Source organism: Spermophilus citellus (assembly GCF_964194105.1).
Source record: "Spermophilus citellus genome assembly, chromosome: 1".
Classification (NCBI taxonomy): Eukaryota; Metazoa; Chordata; class Mammalia; order Rodentia; family Sciuridae; genus Spermophilus; species Spermophilus citellus.
The window spans coordinates 221,750,388-221,768,938 of record NC_138182.1 but is presented as its reverse complement, the minus strand read 5'-3'; the positions used below and the strand labels follow the sequence as shown (position 1 = coordinate 221,768,938).

Sequence of the window (18,551 nt, the reverse complement as noted above, 5' to 3'; positions counted from 1 at the left end):
AATTGATTAGAAATATTTGTATAGGCTGGGGAAATGAATATTTTCTTTTGATTTAAATTATGAATATGTTTTTCATTATTTCATATTTTTAAATTTTTGTCATTCTTATTTAATTTTTTTAAATCTTAAATTTTGTATCGTACCATATCATACTAATTATACCTGCTTCTGGTTTTTAAAAAAATACTTTTAATTGTAGATGGATGCAATGTTTTTATTTTTTAATGTGTTGCTGAGAATCGAACCCAGTGCTTCACACATGCTAGGCAAGCACTCTACCACTGAGCCACAACCCCAGCCCCACCTTGAACCAGACAATGAAGTGCTTCCTGCATATTGATACAATATCAGTTTCATATAAGGAACTCTGCAAAATTTAAGACTTCTGACTTGGCCCTTTCTCTTTCTCTCTCTCATTTTAGGAAGGAACAATAACTTGAATGATTAATTACTCCTTTAGTTATACCAGTAAGACCATAATTAACTGTTGGCACCTCCAACAAAATGTGCAAATGGCCAATGGTCTCAACCAGTGGTTCTCTCCCTTTTCATCTATTTATAGGGAAAGATCAGAGGCTGACCATTCATTTCAATACAGTGCATTCATTTGCACTTGTCTTACCATCATAAATAATGGTGTGTTAAACAGATTTTGCTATAATTATGAGTGTTAACTAAAATGTAGAATTAAAATTCACCCCTGAATTTCATGGTTTGGGCAGGAATTCTATTATTTTGTGCCAAAATTTAGACCTGTGTAGACAAATTTGTAGCATACTGGACATGCTTTCTCCCTTAAAATAGTTGCTCTGGAATGCACAGGGAATTTTTACTTTAACATAAAAATGGTGAATTAAAAGAAAAATTGAAGTTAAGGTTTTTTTGCTGTTACTTAGAGGAATTGAGAAGGCAAAAAATATGGTGACACAGTGGACCACTGACTTTTGGACAGGTACTGCCTTAAGCAAGACTCTTGAATACCTCAACATTTGTCCAAGGACCAGTTCCATCAAAATCACCTGAGGTTTTTGTGAATGCACATATTCTCAGACCCACCATAGTCATTAAAAACTGAGCTATATTATCTATGATCTGGGAATTGGCTTTTATTATGCAATTAATTTTAATGTCTCTTATAATTAACATAAAGTCACTATGGCATTAAAAATATCTGACACCCTGCTTATTTTTATATTTCTTCTTAACTCAATGAACTGTATTCATTTTCCCAGGACTTCATCATTCCTATCCAACAACCAAGGTCCATGCTTATATAATGATCAACACAGCCATCCTTTGGTATCCTTGGGAAATTGGTTTCAGGATACCAGGATACCAAAATCTGAGGATGCTTAAGTCTTTTATGAGAGATCATATAGCATTTACATGTGACCTACATACAGCTTCCTATATACTTTAAGTTATTCTTAGATCACTTAAGAATGTAAATGCTGTGAGAAAAATTGTTATACTGTATTACTTATGGAACAATGATAAGTAAAAAGGTCTGTTTATGTTCCATACAGATACAGTCTTTTTACCTGAATATTTCTCATCCACAGTTGGTTGAAACTATGGATGCCAAACCTAAGGATACAGACAGCCAATCACATCTTCCACTATAAGTATATTCACACACACACACACACACACACACACACACACATGGCATATATGAATTCTATTGTATTATTGTAGTTTAACTTTTTTTTCTAGAATGGAACATTTTCTTCATTGAAGCTTTATGAAGTCCCAAATAAAAGTGAGATAAAGGTAGAATACTCTGGTTGAAATACAGTTGATGAACCCAAAGCCCAGGAACCCATTTTTTTTAAATTTCATGCTACACTGTCCTTAAAGCCTGTCTGGGGGAAAAGGATAACATATTAAAAATCACTCCTCTATTCCAATATCATCTATTTATTATCTATCTATCTATCTATCTATCTATCTATCCATCCATCCATTGCTCTATCCCATGATTCATTAGAGTTTGTGTGCCAGGTTTCAATGATCTTTTTACATAACTAAAATATGACTTCTTATTGCAAGGTTTTATGGGCTTTGGTTCAGATTGCCTGTATATTTAGTTCTTTCATCCAGAATTTGAATGCAAAAATTTCTTTTTATTCCTGTTGAAAATAATTTTGATGTTTCACACAATGAATTAGATTTCTGAATGAGACCTGACACTGGATATGAGATATACAAAAATGGTCCCATAAATCAAGTGCGCTCTCTCTCTCTCTCTCTCTCTCTCTCTCTCTCTCTCTATATATATATATATATATATATATATATATATATATATATAATATTAATCTCAAGTTATGGCAGTGAGGACAGTTAAGCTGATTTAGGTCTCCTGAAGCCACAAAAATAGAAATGTTTAACACAGAGAATCAGCAAAATTAAAAAAATTAATACATAGGTAATATTTACCAGTAGGAAGGGAATCTCTAGTTATCAGAAACTAAGGAACTTAAAGCCAAATCAGAAAGGTTATAAGCCAAAGACTTAGAGACTTGGGAATCATTTTAGGTTGGAAACTGGCCCCAAGCCCTAGGAGTATTACATATAAAAAGGGCAAGAGAAAGCCTTGGGCCCATTAAAGTAATTGAGAATCTCCATTTAAAGCCTGGACATTGGAAGGATGCTCTTGAGAGTGAAACAAGACTTAAAATTCTACTCTTTGGCCCCAGGAAAGAAATAAGGGTGTTTGTCTTTGTCTTGAGTTCTGAATTTTTAAAAATCTCCTTTTAAAAAATGAATGTATCACTTGCCCGTGGATTTGAAATTCAGATTTACAATATTCACATGGTGTGAAAATTTCAAACTGAGAAATTACTATAAAAAGAACTTTCAACTGTTGAAATCTCAAGAAACTTATAGAAGCAAACAAAAATCCACTCCACTGGGAACGTTTTTGTACACAGGGCTTGTGACTTGAGCTCAAACAGAAACTCAAAAATCCTGTGAGTGAATACTTATCATGAGCAGGATTCAGCAGACACGGAGAACAGATGAATTAGCATGGTAAGAACTTCAGATAATAGGGTGACATTTTCTAGAAGACGGTAGAATAAGAATGCTTAAAATATAATAACATTATGAAAGAAAAGAATTAAGAAAGGAAGAAGCAAACCAAAAGGAAAGCATCCATCACTATGTAGAAAGGACAAGGCTAAGAAAACCAACTAGAAAATCTAAAATTGGTAGCTGGGCAAGATGGCTCACTCCTTTAATCCAGCTACTTGGGAGGAGTGGGCAGATTGTAAATTCAAGGCCAGCCTGGACAACTTGGAAACCATGTCTCAAAATAAGATTGAACCCTTCTGGATTCAATCTCTGGATTCAATCTCCAGGTGTGTTGGGGATGTGGACTGGAGATATAGCTGTGTAGCTTGGTGGTATAGTGTTTCATGCACAAAGCCCTGGTTCAATTCCCAGCATTGAAAAAAAATCTAAAAATGGGAACTATAGACGTTAATATCACAAATTCATTGGAAATTTATTAAAAACAGCAGATCAATCACAGCTGTTGAGAAGTCAAACAAGCAGGTAATAGGTTTATAATGAAATTACCTACAACACAACAAAGAGAGATAAAGAGATGGTAAATATGATAAAGAGATTCAGGCATAGAGAATAGAGTTAAAAAGCCCAACATACATCTAATGGGAATTCTAGAAAGAGAGACTGGAGAGAAAAGAGAAGATGCAATCTTCAAAGTTAAAATGAGTAGGAATTTTCAAAATGGATGAAAAATGAGTCTTCATATTGAAGAAACATAGAATTCCAAGCTGCATATACTCAAATAAAACCTCACCTAGACACACGGAGGTGAAGCTATAGAAGACCAAACACAAAAAGAAAAATCTTAAAAGGTAGAAAGACAGATTACCTATGAAAAATTAATAGAAAGGTAGAAACTTTTTTATAAGGAGAATATATTCATTATATCTTTGAAAGAACAGAAAAATGGAAATCTCTTGAATGTATTTATATAAGATTGAATAAACTGTAATATTTATGTTTAAAATCTATGTTTAAATATGTATATTTAAATCATAGGCTATACAGTAATTAAAATGATGAGTGAACGATATAGATTAAATATGAATAAATCAAAAAGCAATGTTGGGTAAAAAAATACAAATATATATATATATATATATATATATATATATATATATATATATATATATATATATATATATATCATGTGTGTGCGTGCTGGGGAGAAAATTGATTTCAGGGGTGCTTTACCACTGACCTATATCTCCAAACCTTTTTATTTATTTATTTTTTAAATTTTGAGACAAGGCCTTGCTGAGTTGCTGAGGCTGGCCTTGAACTTGCAATCTTCCTACCTCAGCCTCCTGAGTTGCTGGACTTGACAGGCCTGTGTCACAATACTGGCAATTTAAAAAATTTAAATAACATTGTATGTTGCAATGGACAAATACACACATACATATTGAAATAAAGAAGGAGATAAGAAGGATGAAAAGATACTATCAGTTTTAGGATAGTGGTTATTTCTGTGTTGGAAAGAGCCTTGTGGAATAACAAAAGAAAGGGCTTTTAGCTGTGTAAGTAGCGTTTTTATATCCTTAGAAGAAAAAGATTAATCTCTAGCAAATATGGCCAAGTATTAATATTAGTTAAGTCTGTGTGACTGGAATATGCATGCCTCATTCTTTTCTGTATGTTTGAATTATTTCATAACATATAAACATTAAAATGAAGAATAAGTCTGCATTAATTTCTTTTTGTCTATATCTCTTAATTTCCAAATTATGAATCCCTACATTTGTGAAGGGAGAGAGGTAAGGAAAACAATGAAGACCTCTTCCATTCTGTTTCTTAGATGAATAGTGATTTTTACAAAATAAATATCTTTAATAGGATAAAACTTTTTCATTACTCATCGTTTTGTGATAGATAATTTTTGATGTGAAGTATTATTTTCCCCTTTCAATTCTCTTCTATGTGATTACATGTTTTTAAAGAAATTGTTATTTCAGCTGAGAAAGCACCCTAAAGTGTATTCATATTAGGTGTAAAAAACGAATGAACTATTTTCTTTCTGCTCTCTCAGATTTCATGTAGTATTCTGCCTGAGCTGTTTCCATGTAATGCTGTATTTGATCAAAAATATCTCCTTGTGTCTCGTCTGTTTCTCCTTTGCAAAGCTTTCCCGGGTCCTGAGTCACTGAACTCTGGATGGGCACAGTAGTAGGTGAGGGAGGAAAGAGGAAATACTTGCTTCTTTTGTTAGTGATAGAAAAGAAAGATCCGTTGTGGCTTTGTGAAGTGGGCTCATCTCTCAACTCTAGGCATTTGGCATCGAGGCTGCTGTGGTTACTATGGAAGCAAATTGTCTTTGGATAATTGAATGGGCAGACTGGTCTTGAAACGCTTTTCCTCCTGGTTCCCTCTTTCAGAAGCAAGGGCTGGTCCTTGTCTGGTTTCCAGGAGGTGGATTAGCAAGGCCAACTCGTGGAGGATTGTCTTCCTGGCTGTGGATCCACAGCTTTGGTGACTTTAGGAATGCCCTGTTTTTTTTTTTTCTCCTGTGACCTGGTACATGAAGTATGAAATACCCTTTGAATTCATATCCAGGGATATATTTGCTGAGTTTCCAGATTCAGTACTCACTCAATTTCCTTTTTCCCTTTTTTTACTTGTACTCAAGGTATTTTGTTTCACACTGTCAGAGTCTACTCATGGCAAGTTCTTATGTGGTCGTGAACCATCAGTCTGTGTTGCACTCTCAAGCCTGTTGTAGTCCTGTGATTGCTGTCTCAGGACCAGTACCAGGCAGTCTGATACCCTTCTAGTCCCCGACTGCAGCCTCTGTTCACTCCTCCTTTTTCGCTGCTACTTCCAGATGAATCTTAAAACTCCTCTTCTACCACATCCCAGTGGCTTGCTGTTAAACATGTGAGCAAATTAAAAGGGTTAGCTTGATTTCAAGGTCCTATTTGGAATCAGGATTTTCTCTCAACATGCTCATAACTCTTGCAGTACACACTCAATTTCTATGATCCCCAGGGGGTTTGAATCCCTAAGAAATTGGAGTTAATTAAATCTGTCTTCCAAGCTCCTGTCCGGGATGTGGTATTCTTTGTGACCCAATCTCTGCCTCCAGCCACCTCCTATGCTCACCCTCTCTTCCTTCACCTGGGCTTCACTTACAGGATGGCTGTCTCTTTGAAGCTGTGTGGGAGCTCTGGGCTGAGTGTGTGTGGACTCAGCAGATTCTCACCTCTGTTCTTGCTTGTGTAGTCATCCTAGGACTATTGTCTGTGTAATTATGCCATCTGCTTAGAATGTTAAGGGAAACTGAAGGGACGTTGTTCATTTTCTGCAAGTCTCACCAAAGATCACCTCTCCACTTATCCAGTTTCTGTGTAGATTACCCAAGTGGCACCTTCATTGTGTCCCAGAGACACTGAGGGTAGAAAGAAGTCTAAGGTATATCTGGGAAGGTCCCTGGAGTGAAGTATCTCTTCCTCAACTCCCTGGCTAGGTACAACCTCTTTTTCCATAAAACCTTTCCTACATTTCCCACCCAGCCATCCTACATAGCTTGATAGAAACAAAAATAATGTTAATCCATTTTTTCCCATTGGGACTAGGAAAGTGAATGAATTTGAAATGACTTACTTTATCTTTGAAGCTCCTTCATATATTCCCCCACCCCCATCTCTCAGAGCTCAACTGTGTCTTGTTTCGTAAATCCTTAATAAATGCAAATGTAAGACAATCCCCTCTGCCATATCATGAGTTCATCTTCTTGGAGCTTTTTGAGAATTCAAAAGACAGACTGGTTTTGATTAAACTCTGTGTCATTCAAAAGACAGCTGGCCATAGTATTACTTTTAAACATATTTGCTTCTGAAAAATTTAAAATTGCCTTAGAGCAGTGGGTCATCTTTAGTTTTTACCTTTATTTTTCTTCTTCTCTTGGTTTTATTCAGTAACTCACCAGTTTTTGTTATTTATTTCTTCAAAATATTCATCTTCACCCCTTCTTCTTTATACCCATGATCTGACTCATGGGAAGCATTTACTGACTCTGATAATCCCAGTTCCCATTCATTCCTCCCCTTTTGCCAATGAATACCTCCACGATACCAGTTTAGATCTTTCAAAATAAACCAGGTACTTTGAAACACTCTGTGTCTTCCCACCTTCCAAATTCTAGATTCTCCTTTCCAGAACCTCACTTCTTCAGCTCTCTCTTGCTCTCTTCTCCCTGATACACACAGGTATCAGCTGGCCTCATCTCTTCTGTCTTCCATCTATGTTTCCCACTGTGCAGTGGGGTCACTGATGTATATTTTCATCAGACCCTGATTGAGTGCTTTCAAATAGAGGTGGTGTGGCCTTTTTTCAGACCCAAGGATACCCATATACTAGCAGCTTAGCTCCCTGGTGGAAAACTCACTATGTAACTCACTTTCAGGACTTTGGGGAGAATATCATTTTCGACTTCCTGGTCTCAAGACTGACATGAACTAGAATGAGCGAAGCATCATTTATCCAGCCTGCAGAAGACAGTGTGGACCCTTTTCTGAAGCCTGTGCTGGAAGCAGACCAGCTGAGGAGGATGGGGCTCTAGATCATATACTCTGGGGCTCACCACTAGGGATGTTCATTTGGAATTTCACATTTCAAGCAATGTTGAGGGATTTTACAAAAATGGTTTTGGTGAATCTTGTAGTCACTTTAACGATATTATTGAGGGCCCTGTTCACTACATTATTGAACATTTTTTTTTATGAGAATCCATGAGATTTTTTTCCCCTCTGGTCTCAGACTTGGATTAACTGAATTTGGGGTAAACTGTGACTCTTATAGCTAACTATGTGTCCCTCTTTGTGTTGGCTGCTCCATAGTCTAACTAATTTTGAGGACTACTTAAACTAAGTATTCCCAACATAAGGAATGCTGTGTGTGGCTGCAGTCCAGGCTTCATCCTACCATTTTCCAGATTTCCTCTGATCTCACCTATCTTGCCTTTTGTTTTATTATGTGTTTTTGTAATCTACCTTGTTTGAATAAGATGGGGTATAAATTCACATATAAGCACATCTAACTAAAGTTGTAGCTAGATAATTTATTATTTGTTTATTTTATTTTAGTGGTACTAGGGATTGAAACCAGGGCCTTGCATATGCTAGGCAATTGCTCTATGGATGAGCTACCTCTTCATTTCTTTTTATTTTGATACAGTGTCTCAATAAGTTGCCTCTTGTGAGCCAGCCATGGGCTCTGTGTGTGAGCTATGCACATTTGAGCACATATGGGGACTAAACTGACCTTGCTGCTGTGACTGGGCCGTTTGAACTATGTGTCCTTTTTGCTTGTTCTGCCTGTGTTCCCACACAGCACCTGAGGTGGGTGTGGCTTTCCAAGCTGTCAGTCATTTTTCTGACCAGCAACCCCCTGAAACCCAATCCTTGGCCTTATTTGGGTTGAACTTTCTCAAATGTCTTTCTCCCCTAATAAATTGGGTTTCAGGCATGCTCTCTGTCTTTTGCCTACCTCTCTTGACTCCCTTGTGGGAGCTGGGGCCGAAGAGCCATCACTGAAAATACCCCAGAAAGGTATTTTCAGTCACTCATCGCTGCAACTACCTAGGCTGGCCTCGAATTTGAGATCCTACTGCCTCAACCTCCTGAGTAGCCTGCATTATAGGAGTGCATTACTATGCTTAGCAACCATAATTATTTAGATAAAAACATAACTCACAATTATTTCTAGATACTATAGTTTGAGGAAATGAATTAAAGGGAGCTTTAAAATATTCTATTTCTATAAGTTAGAATCCTTTATATCTAGTAGTTGAAACACTAGCATAAGATGTGAGGAAAGTAAATTTTAAGGAAAAGAAAATACAAAAATGGTTAATAGACTAAATAGACTGACAAGTTAGGAAACACCAAGGATATTCTAATACACATTAACTCTTTTATGGGACATTGGGTAAAATGTCCTGAAATCAGGACCTACGTGAGGTAACACTGCAGTCAGCTTCTTTGTACCACTGAATTGCAATCACAAAGCACTACATGGTATCCTAGTGACTAGAAGCAATTTATGATTTTAAAAATTGTTTACATTTTTTTTCATTTTCCTGTTTTGTTCAAAGGGAATATTTATGATTCAAAACAAATCCTTCTCTAACCCAAAGTCATTGCAGAGGAAAATTGTAAAATTGATTGGGCACAGATATAAATAAAGAAAACAGAAAATTAGCAAAAGTTCCTGATTTCTCCCCTTAGAAAAAAGATGTTACAGGGCTTTAAGCATGCCAGAAACAGTAGAAATTACACACTGCCCCCTCACCAACCCAACATGGTGCCAATAGAAACTGCTAGACAAACTAGCAAAATGTGGGAATTTATTGGCAAAAAGATACCTGAGAAGTGGGCACAGAGCTGGCTGGTGAGACAAGATGACTTCCATCCAAGGAAGGCACCACTTCTAATCTGACTACTCTATACCGCCTCTGGTGGCAGAAAGTGAATTTAGCAGGGACCATCAGGATCCATCAGAAGGTATAAAAACTTCCCAAGTCGTGTTGTAATTACCAGAGACTTGTTAAAATGTGACATTATGGTCAGAACTGTTGGGATACACACTCTGAGAAAATATATATCTATTCACATATTCACAGTATTTGTCAGGCATTTGGTAGATGCACGGCTTTGAGATATGGATATTGAATCTGTTCATCAATGTGTAATATTTTCCTGCTGTTGCTGCTGATGTGTGTGTGTGTGTGTGTGTGTGTGTGTGTGTGTGTGTGAGAGAGAGAGACATATACAGGTGAAAAATGAAATTGTGTTTTGGCTCTAAACATTTCTAGGAATATAAGATCTGTCTAGATTTTCGAGTGGGTTTTAATTGCCTATTTTTTTAATTTCACAGTGTGTGGACAATATACGATGTAATGGTTTAATGACTATAGTATTTGAAGAAAATTCCAAAGTTACTGTGCCACATATGATTAAGTAAGTGCAATAATCTTTTCTCTCATGTTTTAATCAAGATCAAATTGGCAGAGAATGTAAAACCTTGAATAAAATAGTCATCTCAATAGAATTTTTCTTATCGAGAATGTTTGCTGACAGTCATGTGATAATTCATGTTATGCCATTATAAATAGCAAGGTTATCAAAATGGTTTTTCACATTCATAGTTAATTGAAAAATTGTTTTTCATACTGTTACATACTCCATCACTCAGGACAAAATCCTATCAAGATGTTCAAATTTAATATAAAATATCAAAGTAGTGACAGCCAGATGTGTCTAAGGTCAGAGGGTGGACCAAGGTGTGGCTGACTTACATGGCATCCTCCAAGTGGACATGAATCATATTATGCAGATTTGGCCATGGAGATACATTTAGACTTTGAACACATCTAGCATGAATCAACTGGCTTGGCCATGGTACCTTCTGTCCTCTGCCTTTATCTGCTTTGGTCCAGAAGCTATTGACGTAAGGGCTGCTATCCTTCTGTAAGTGTCTCAGCAAAGCAAGTCTTATATCTTAGAGGGATCCCGAAGAACACTGTAGTTTACACTGAGAAGTTACATCAATATGTGCTAGAACTCTCTGTATTACATTTCGTCTCCATATACTATTTTGTTTTCAAATTCAGAAATGGTTTTGGGAGTGTTTTGAAATGGACCAAATTGTTCCTTACTTTCATTTTTTTTATTATTTGCTTTCCCAGTTCCAAGAGTAAAGTGCATTTAAAAAAAAAAGCAATTTGGTTATATTTTGCAAAACAAAAGGTTTTTTGAAACCAAGAACATGTTTGACTTTCTTGCCTTCTTGTGTGGATATATTTTGATGTCTGACTTTTTTATTCTAAGACAGTAAATAACATTAACTTTGGAAGGATAACTTTCCTCTTCTGACAGATATCAACTACAGTTAGCATGATCCTTGTGGTACAAGTTTGAGAACTTGTTGCATCAGATGAAAGCAGAGTACATAATAGTAGTACAAAAATAGCTATAGAAAAAATATCATTCAATTAAGGAATGATATAATTTAAAATTATTATACAAATCTTAAAATATTTTGGGAAGGGCCATTTTAAAACTCTAATGCAAAAGTTCCTTTTGCATACAATTTTATAAGTTTTTAATTTATTTTTTTTAGAAACACCAGATTATTTTAAAATGTATGATGCTAAGATTAAGAACAGAGCTGGGGTTGTGGCTCAGTGGTAGAGTGCTTGCCTAGCATGTTCGAGGCCCTGGGTTTGATCCTCAGCACTACATAAAAATAAATAAACAAAATATTAGTATTGTGTCCAAATACAACTAAAAGATAAATTTTTTTAAAAGATTAAGAACAAGTATGGAGTGTGAAGACAGAAGGTCCAAATCATGACTTAAATTTTGGATTTACATCATTGGGTTTAGATTTTATTTTCATTTTTTTTAGCCACAGGATTCCAATTTTAATTTTTCACAAAATGATACATAAGATTTTTGTTCTTTATAAAAAGTATTGGTTGAAGGTTAGACAGCCATGAAAGTCCAACTGCTTTTGAGACAGATGTGTGAGTCAGACCAGCATAGCTTAATTATAACCCCTACCCCGAGGGCAGCTGCACATCCATTATACATGCATTGTGTTGACCTAGAAAATTTATACTGTCAGGTGTGGTGGCACGCACCTGTAATCCCAGCTACTAGAGTGGGAGGCTGAGGCAGGAGGATCACAAATTTGAGACCAGCCTGGGCAACTTAAAAAAAAAAATAACAAAAAAAGGGCTGGGGATATAACTCAGAGGTAGAGGGCTTGCCTGGCATGCACAAGGCCCAGCCTGCAAAACACTAGAACAATAATGATGGTGATGATGATGATGATGGAGGAGGAGGAGAGGTGGAAGAAGAAACCTTTAGTTTTGTACCTGACCAGTTGTGGCTTTTGTGCCTACAACAGCAGTTTTACCAACATCCATGTCCATTTGCACCACCACTTTCATACAGACCAAGATTTGGTGCCTTAGAGTATGCGATACTTAAACGAGTAGGAACTGCTCTCCTGCTAAGACGAGATCCTGTCTCTTGGGCTATAAGGATTTTCTTTTTTAAAAACATTTTTATTTTAGTTATTTATTTTCATGTGGTGCTAAGGATTGAACCCAGGGCCTCGCACATGCTAGGCAAGCACTCTACCACTGAGCCCCCTCCCCGCCCCCCCATAAGGATTTTCTATTAAAGCTAAGAAATCTACACTACACTAGGTGTATTCCTCAAGCAGAGTTAAGTTTCATATATTTACTCTTTCTAGTTTTCCCAGCTTCTTTGAGCCTGCTTGTCCTCAATCAGAGGAAAGAGTATGATTTTGCTATCTCCATTCCACCTTAAATTCTGTATTTCTGCTTCCCTGTACATCTGTCTTCCTGGCTACAAGCCATGAAAACAAACAAACAAACAAAAAATGTGTTTCAGAGTTAAAAGAAAAATTATCCTGTTGGAACCATGTCTTGTTATTGACAAGGCAGCACTTTCTAAGCACTTACTTCCTTTTAAAACTTACCAATTATAATAAATGATTTGGTTTTGATCTCTTGCTATTGCTTTTTATGTTTACCAAAATGGAGTTGCTGTGATCCTAGGAGACTTAAGTAATGCATTCTATCTTTCTTGATTGTCCTTTGGGAAATAAAGTAAATTCCAGTTCAGTATAATAAAAGAAAATTAAGTAATTTCATAATATTTAATTTCTTTTCCTTAAAATGAAAACAGTCATAATTTTGAAGGACAATGGCATAATTAGTTTAATTTAATTTTGTGCTTCTGGAAACAGGTTTTTTTTTTCTCCTAGTGTTTTGAATAAACTAATTATAGTCAAAAGATGCAAAGCTCAAAACTATGATTAGAATGCAAAACCACTTATTAGGTGAAAATATCCCTTTAAATGATGTCTAGCTAAGGCTGTTTTAAAAAATAATATTTGACCTCAACTCTCTTAGAAAATTGAGGTTTTAGGTGGAAAACAATGGGAGAAAAATTGGTTATTTTCATTAAACCATCTTTGGAATCGATTGATGGATTCAAAAACATCACTCAGGTCTTTTTACAAATAAGAACATTAAGAACCAGAAAAATAAACTTGACTGAGGGTTACATAGTGAGTGGCAGAAAGAGCCACACTATTTTCAACAATCTTAAACAAAATGCACTTGTATATTTCTAAGATCAATAACATGACTAATGCTAACAGGCTACCCTTAGTCAGTTCCTCAGCAGGAGTCAGCTGGTCATTTAAAATGCTCTTTCAGGCCTTCAGAAGAAGTATTCCCACCTGCACTGAGCATACTTTGGACTGGGAAGTTTCCAGGAGCAAGCTAAGAAAGCTATTGATTCCTCTCTAGTCAAAGGAAATAAATATATAATTTAACATCCCTCGAAGTGCCAAAAGGGCTAATTAAAAGTGCTCACAACAAGCCAACTGATTCTTAGCAGGCAGTTGGCTCACTGAAAGTCACTGGTGCCATATCATATCCTTTTAATTAAATGGTGAAATCCAGGACTTTGCTCATTGCTTGTTACATGCAGCAATGAAGGGGAACAAGGGACCTCAGAAGTGGAAGTGAAGGCTACTGGCAGTCTTCATGGTCCACTAGAGAGGCTGCCAGAGCAGTGCCCTAGGGACCGCCAGGTGGGAGATTCCACAGAATGATAGAAGCAGGGTATTGCATGGTGGCAGTGGTAGGTATTGTTTAGGGGAATCTGTCTCAGATGCTATTTTTTAAATGAGAACATTTTTAATATTGCAGAATATTGAAAACATATGAAAATGTAACATTTTCACTTATAATTTATGATTTAAATTGCATTCTGAAATTTTAAATACATTTATAAGCCAGGAAGAATGAAATTAATGAATTAGGCTTTCAATTCAAGGAGTTAGGAAAAAGAATGAGACTAACCTAGGAAGAAAGCATAGGAAAGAAACAATTAAGAACAGACAGTAATCAGTTAATACAAAGAACCAAGGTAGAGTTGATAAATGAAAGAGCCAATTACAGACGCCAAATGCCAAATCATACAGCAGTAATATCTATGTCTTTTCCTCCTCAGTGTGTGTTTGGGGTGTCAACTGCTAATTTTTAAGCATGCTTCTGATATTTTAAAGCACACTTCTCTTTTTAGGGCATAAGAGATGCTTTTCCCCTCCTTAAAGAGGGCTTTTAGTTTTCCTAATAAAATATGGTTGAACTAGAAAGAGAAGGAAGCCACACAGTGAAATGAGTTATTATTACATCCTCCACAATTAATTCTAGCCTTCCTAAATTACAGTGACTTAAAATATTCCTAAACATACCTGATGTTTTTGTGGCCTGCTTTTATGCCTATGTGTCATATCTGCATGTATGTCTGTCCATCTTCTTTTGAATGCAGTGGGAAGCCCACACAGGAGTGAGTTTATAAATGCTGGAGGACTCAGTAGCCGAGAAGGGAACCTTATCCTGGTTTGGTTAACATGTCCCTGCTTTGCATGTAGGTCTGATGCCCGTCTTCATAAAGATGATACAGACATTTGCTTCAGTAAAACCCTTAACTCCTGCAAAGTGCCCCAGATCCGTTACGCCAGCGTGGAGCGTCTCCTGGAGCGGCTGACTGATTTGCGGTTTCTGAGCATTGATTTCCTCAACACCTTCCTGCATACATATCGCATTTTCACCACGGCCACTGTGGTGCTGGCGAAGCTCTCTGACATATACAAGAGGCCCTTCACCTCCATCCCTGTCAGGTACACCGGGTTTGCCCTCTCACTTCCTGTGTCACTGTCCACATGAACAGCCCAGGTCCTCAGAGTAGCTCCTAGGGCACTCACTGGCTTGCTTTTGATCTCACTATGTCCCCTGCCCCATTGGAAGGTGATAAGTAAAGGTCACACATAGGGGAAGAAGTTGAAAACCCTGAAGTTTCCAAGTGGCTTTTGCTTGCTTTTAAAAAATATTTTTATTAATTATCAATGGACCTTTATTTATATGTGGTGCTGAGAATCGAACCCAGTGGCTCACACAGGCCAGGCAAGTGCTCTGCAACACTGAGCCACGACCCCAGCCCCTTTTGCTTGCTTTTAACTATTTGGAAGCAGTCTATACATTAGACTATTCTATTTTTTTTTTTTTTTGATGTTGTACTTTTCATACTTTAATATACATAAGAATCAGCTGGAGGGACTGTCTTATTAAATTACAGGTGATTCAGTGGGTCTAGAGTAGAGCCTGGGTTCTGATAAGTGCCCCAGACATTAGCTGCTAGTCTTTGCAACCTCAGTTTAGTAGTAAGGGTTAGACGATGACTAAAAGGTGTCTGTGTTCCTTTGGCAGGTGCATGGCCCACATGTGACATTTAGATTAAGGAAAATGCAGTAGTAGAAGTGTGAAGGCATTGTAGTCTTTAAATGTAGGGAGCATGTTCTTAGATGACAGTTGGGCATCATCATCACTAGGCTGCAATCTGTTAATAGTGTTTCCTGTTATTTTCAGGTCACTGGAATTGTTTTTTGCTACCAGTCAGAACAACAGAGGTGAACATTTGGTGGATGGAAAATCCCCACGTTTGTGTCGCAAATTCTCTTCCCCACCGCCACTGGCAGTGTCCAGAACATCCTCCCCAGTGAGGGCCAGAAAGCTGTCCTTGACTTCTCCCTTGAACTCAAGGATAGGAGCCTTGGACCTGACCACCTCCTCGACATCCAGCAGTCCTACCACCACCCATAGCCCCGCAGCATCCCCACCGCCGCACACTGGTAAAGTACCCTTGGATCTTAGCAGAGGCCTCTCTTCTCCAGAGCAAAGCCCGGGATCCATAGAAGAGAATGTAGATAACCCCCGCGTGGATCTGTGTAACAAGCTAAAACGAAGTATTCAAAAAGGTATTATGCAGCCCATTGACTTGATCACACCCACTTTTGCTGCCACCTGCTTCCACACCATTCCTTCTGGAACCTTCCCTCTCTTTCTTCACAGCATTTCTACTTCCACATAGAAAGTAGAATGGATACAATAGCTAGTTAGAAGAGAACATTCCTGTAGCTTCCTCTAGCCCTTGTGGAACCGGGAACAGAGTTAGTTCTCCTCATTCCCTACAGTCAAAAGGCTCGCTGTAGGCAGTTGTCAAGGGAGAAATAGTACATCTGGGTGATATGAGTGGAAATTTCTTGGACTTCGGTGTGAGGCTGGCTGGCTAAAGAGCCTACCAGGCTACTTTGTGGAGAGAGAGGATGTGGGCACCCCCATCCGTGACCTTGGCCCTCCGCTCCTCCTCCACCTCCATTTCTGCCCTAAGCACCTGTATTGCTCCCAGCCTTTCCCTGCTGAGCATGACCTAGACTGGAAGCACAAAGATGGCTTCAGTTTAGTCAAGAGGGCAATGATCCATACCATTGTATTGGTATTGGGAGAAAAATCAAAGTGAAGATAGTCTCATTTATCCTTGACATGGCCAAATGGTTTTTTAAAATCTGGATTAGAGCATATATGATTTTAAATTCTCTAACGGCAATCCATTGCTCTTAGAGGAATGTTGTTCCGCCAAGGCTTTCAGATCTTATGAGACTTCAGTGCTCTCTCCCTCTCCAATCCCTGCTCTTGCCAGTTCCCCTCATCTAGTGGGCTTCAGTCACGTTGATTTCCCTTTTGTGTCTTGGGAATATCTTGCCATTCTGGCCCAGGCCTCTGCCTGGGCAGCCTTTCCCCACTTGAGCTCCATGAACTCTGCAACCTTGTCTGTCTTATTCACTCCTGCTTCCTCAGTGCCTCGGCCACTGCCTGGCAGGAAGTAAATTTTTGTTAGATGAGGGAATGAAGTAAACACTCTGGGAACTAACTCAGGGTGCTTGGTGTGTCGCCATACCGTCCTCAGCTTGGTACAAGTGGGGGTTGTAGGCGGTGATCCTTACAGCTTTTAAAATTCAACGTTTCTGTGATGCATATCCACATTGTTTCACAGCCAAATTAACAAAGAACTTTTTTTTCTCACTGTCTAATATCTGATTTATTTGTTGATAACATAAAAATTAGACAACAGATCAGACAAAGTGTTCAGATTTCAAGGAGGATCACCAGATGGGCCCTTGCTTTTCTACCTGCTGGAAGCATCTATGTGCTTTCTCACTCGGATCATTGGAATAAGCTTTCCCGGGTGAAGTATTTGATGGAATTTTAGCTGGAGTGGTTGTCATCATCAACAGTAGCACCCTTTTTAACAAGAAATTCTTTAAATTGACAAGTTAGCAACTATGGAGGAGGAAAGGGGGAAGATAATTAAAAAGTCATTAGAACAACAAGCTTCAGCAAAATCACCATGGATTCTTCTCAGAAATAATGAGGTGATGGCAAGCTGATGAGAGCGTCAGCTGCCTCATCCAGCACCAGGGCTTGGGCAACACTGTGGAGGGATGGCTTATTTCCACCTTCCCTGGGGCCAAGTGGCCTGGGAAGTGTGGGGGTTTCCCAAAGTGTGGAAAGTTCTTTCTCCTTCTTTATGGGATTACAATAAAGAGAAGGAGAAATCTCAAGGTAAACGTGGATCCTCATGTTCTTTTGAGTTAGGGGAGCTTTAGGGACAAGCAGATTGGTGTCAGATGTTAGTAACTCTGAGGGTGTGGTGAGATAGCTCCTGGGTCTGGGATGAGATCTGTTGTTCCATGTGGCAAAGTCGTTAAGAGTCTCTGTGCCAAGTACTGTGTGTGCTGGAGTTCATAACGGTAGTGTATGGTAAATAGGATGGCACCCTGACCCCTCCTACTCTACTTATGTGGATAATATAGACACAACTCTAAGAGTAGATGATGCAAGGGGTGTAGACATAGTGCTATGGAAGTGGAAAAGCAGGGGGAGCATACCTGGCTGAGCAGAATTGGGATGTGTCTTTGACGTGAGCCAAGAAAAATAGACATGGGTATTGGAGGGAGGAGATGGGCCATCTTCTGGACAAAGAGCAAAATGGTCACCCCAACCACATTTCCAAGTGCCAGAGACATCACTGCTCCTGAAGGGGTAGTTTTTGCCCTGTTTTGATGTCATGGTCAGCCTTGTAGAGCAGCCCCTGTTATTAGTCTTTTTAGGGCTTCCTAGTATCAAGCAAACTTAAACATACCAAAAAAAATGCACTTTCCTTTGTCTCTTTCTCCTTCTTACTATCTCAACTATTTCAAATTAAGATTGTTTAGTAAAGTACATTCACATTAGAACTCTAGAACTTTCTCATTTTGTAAAACTGAAAGTAAACCCACTGAATGATATCTCATTTCTTTGTCTTCAGGCCCCTGGAAATGACAGTTCTCTCTACTTTTATGAGTCCAACTGCTTTAAGTAGCTCATATGAGTGGAATAACACAGTATTTGCCTCAAATGATTTAGAGTTAAGTTTTTCAAGAGTTAATTCATGCAAATTTTCATAGCTCAGAAATGTCATTTTGCAGTTCCAGGTCATGTTAAATGCTGAGCTTCTCCTCCTCTGGGTAATGGGGAAACACCAAGATTA

General features: G+C 38.1%; 1 protein-coding gene across 2 annotated transcripts in view; it reads left to right on the top strand.

The window, feature by feature from the left end:
- The window catches only part of RASGRF2 (Ras protein specific guanine nucleotide releasing factor 2), a 256,184-nt gene that overhangs the window by 133,819 nt on the left and 103,814 nt on the right, over positions 1–18,551 (top strand). For both annotated transcript variants that reach the window (XM_081294452.1, XM_081294451.1), the window contains exons 13-15: positions 9,949–10,031; positions 14,557–14,805; positions 15,551–15,939. In XM_081294452.1, the coding sequence (XP_081150578.1) occupies positions 9,949–10,031; positions 14,557–14,805; positions 15,551–15,939 (721 nt within the window). The remainder of the gene's footprint in view (positions 1–9,948; positions 10,032–14,556; positions 14,806–15,550; positions 15,940–18,551) is intronic.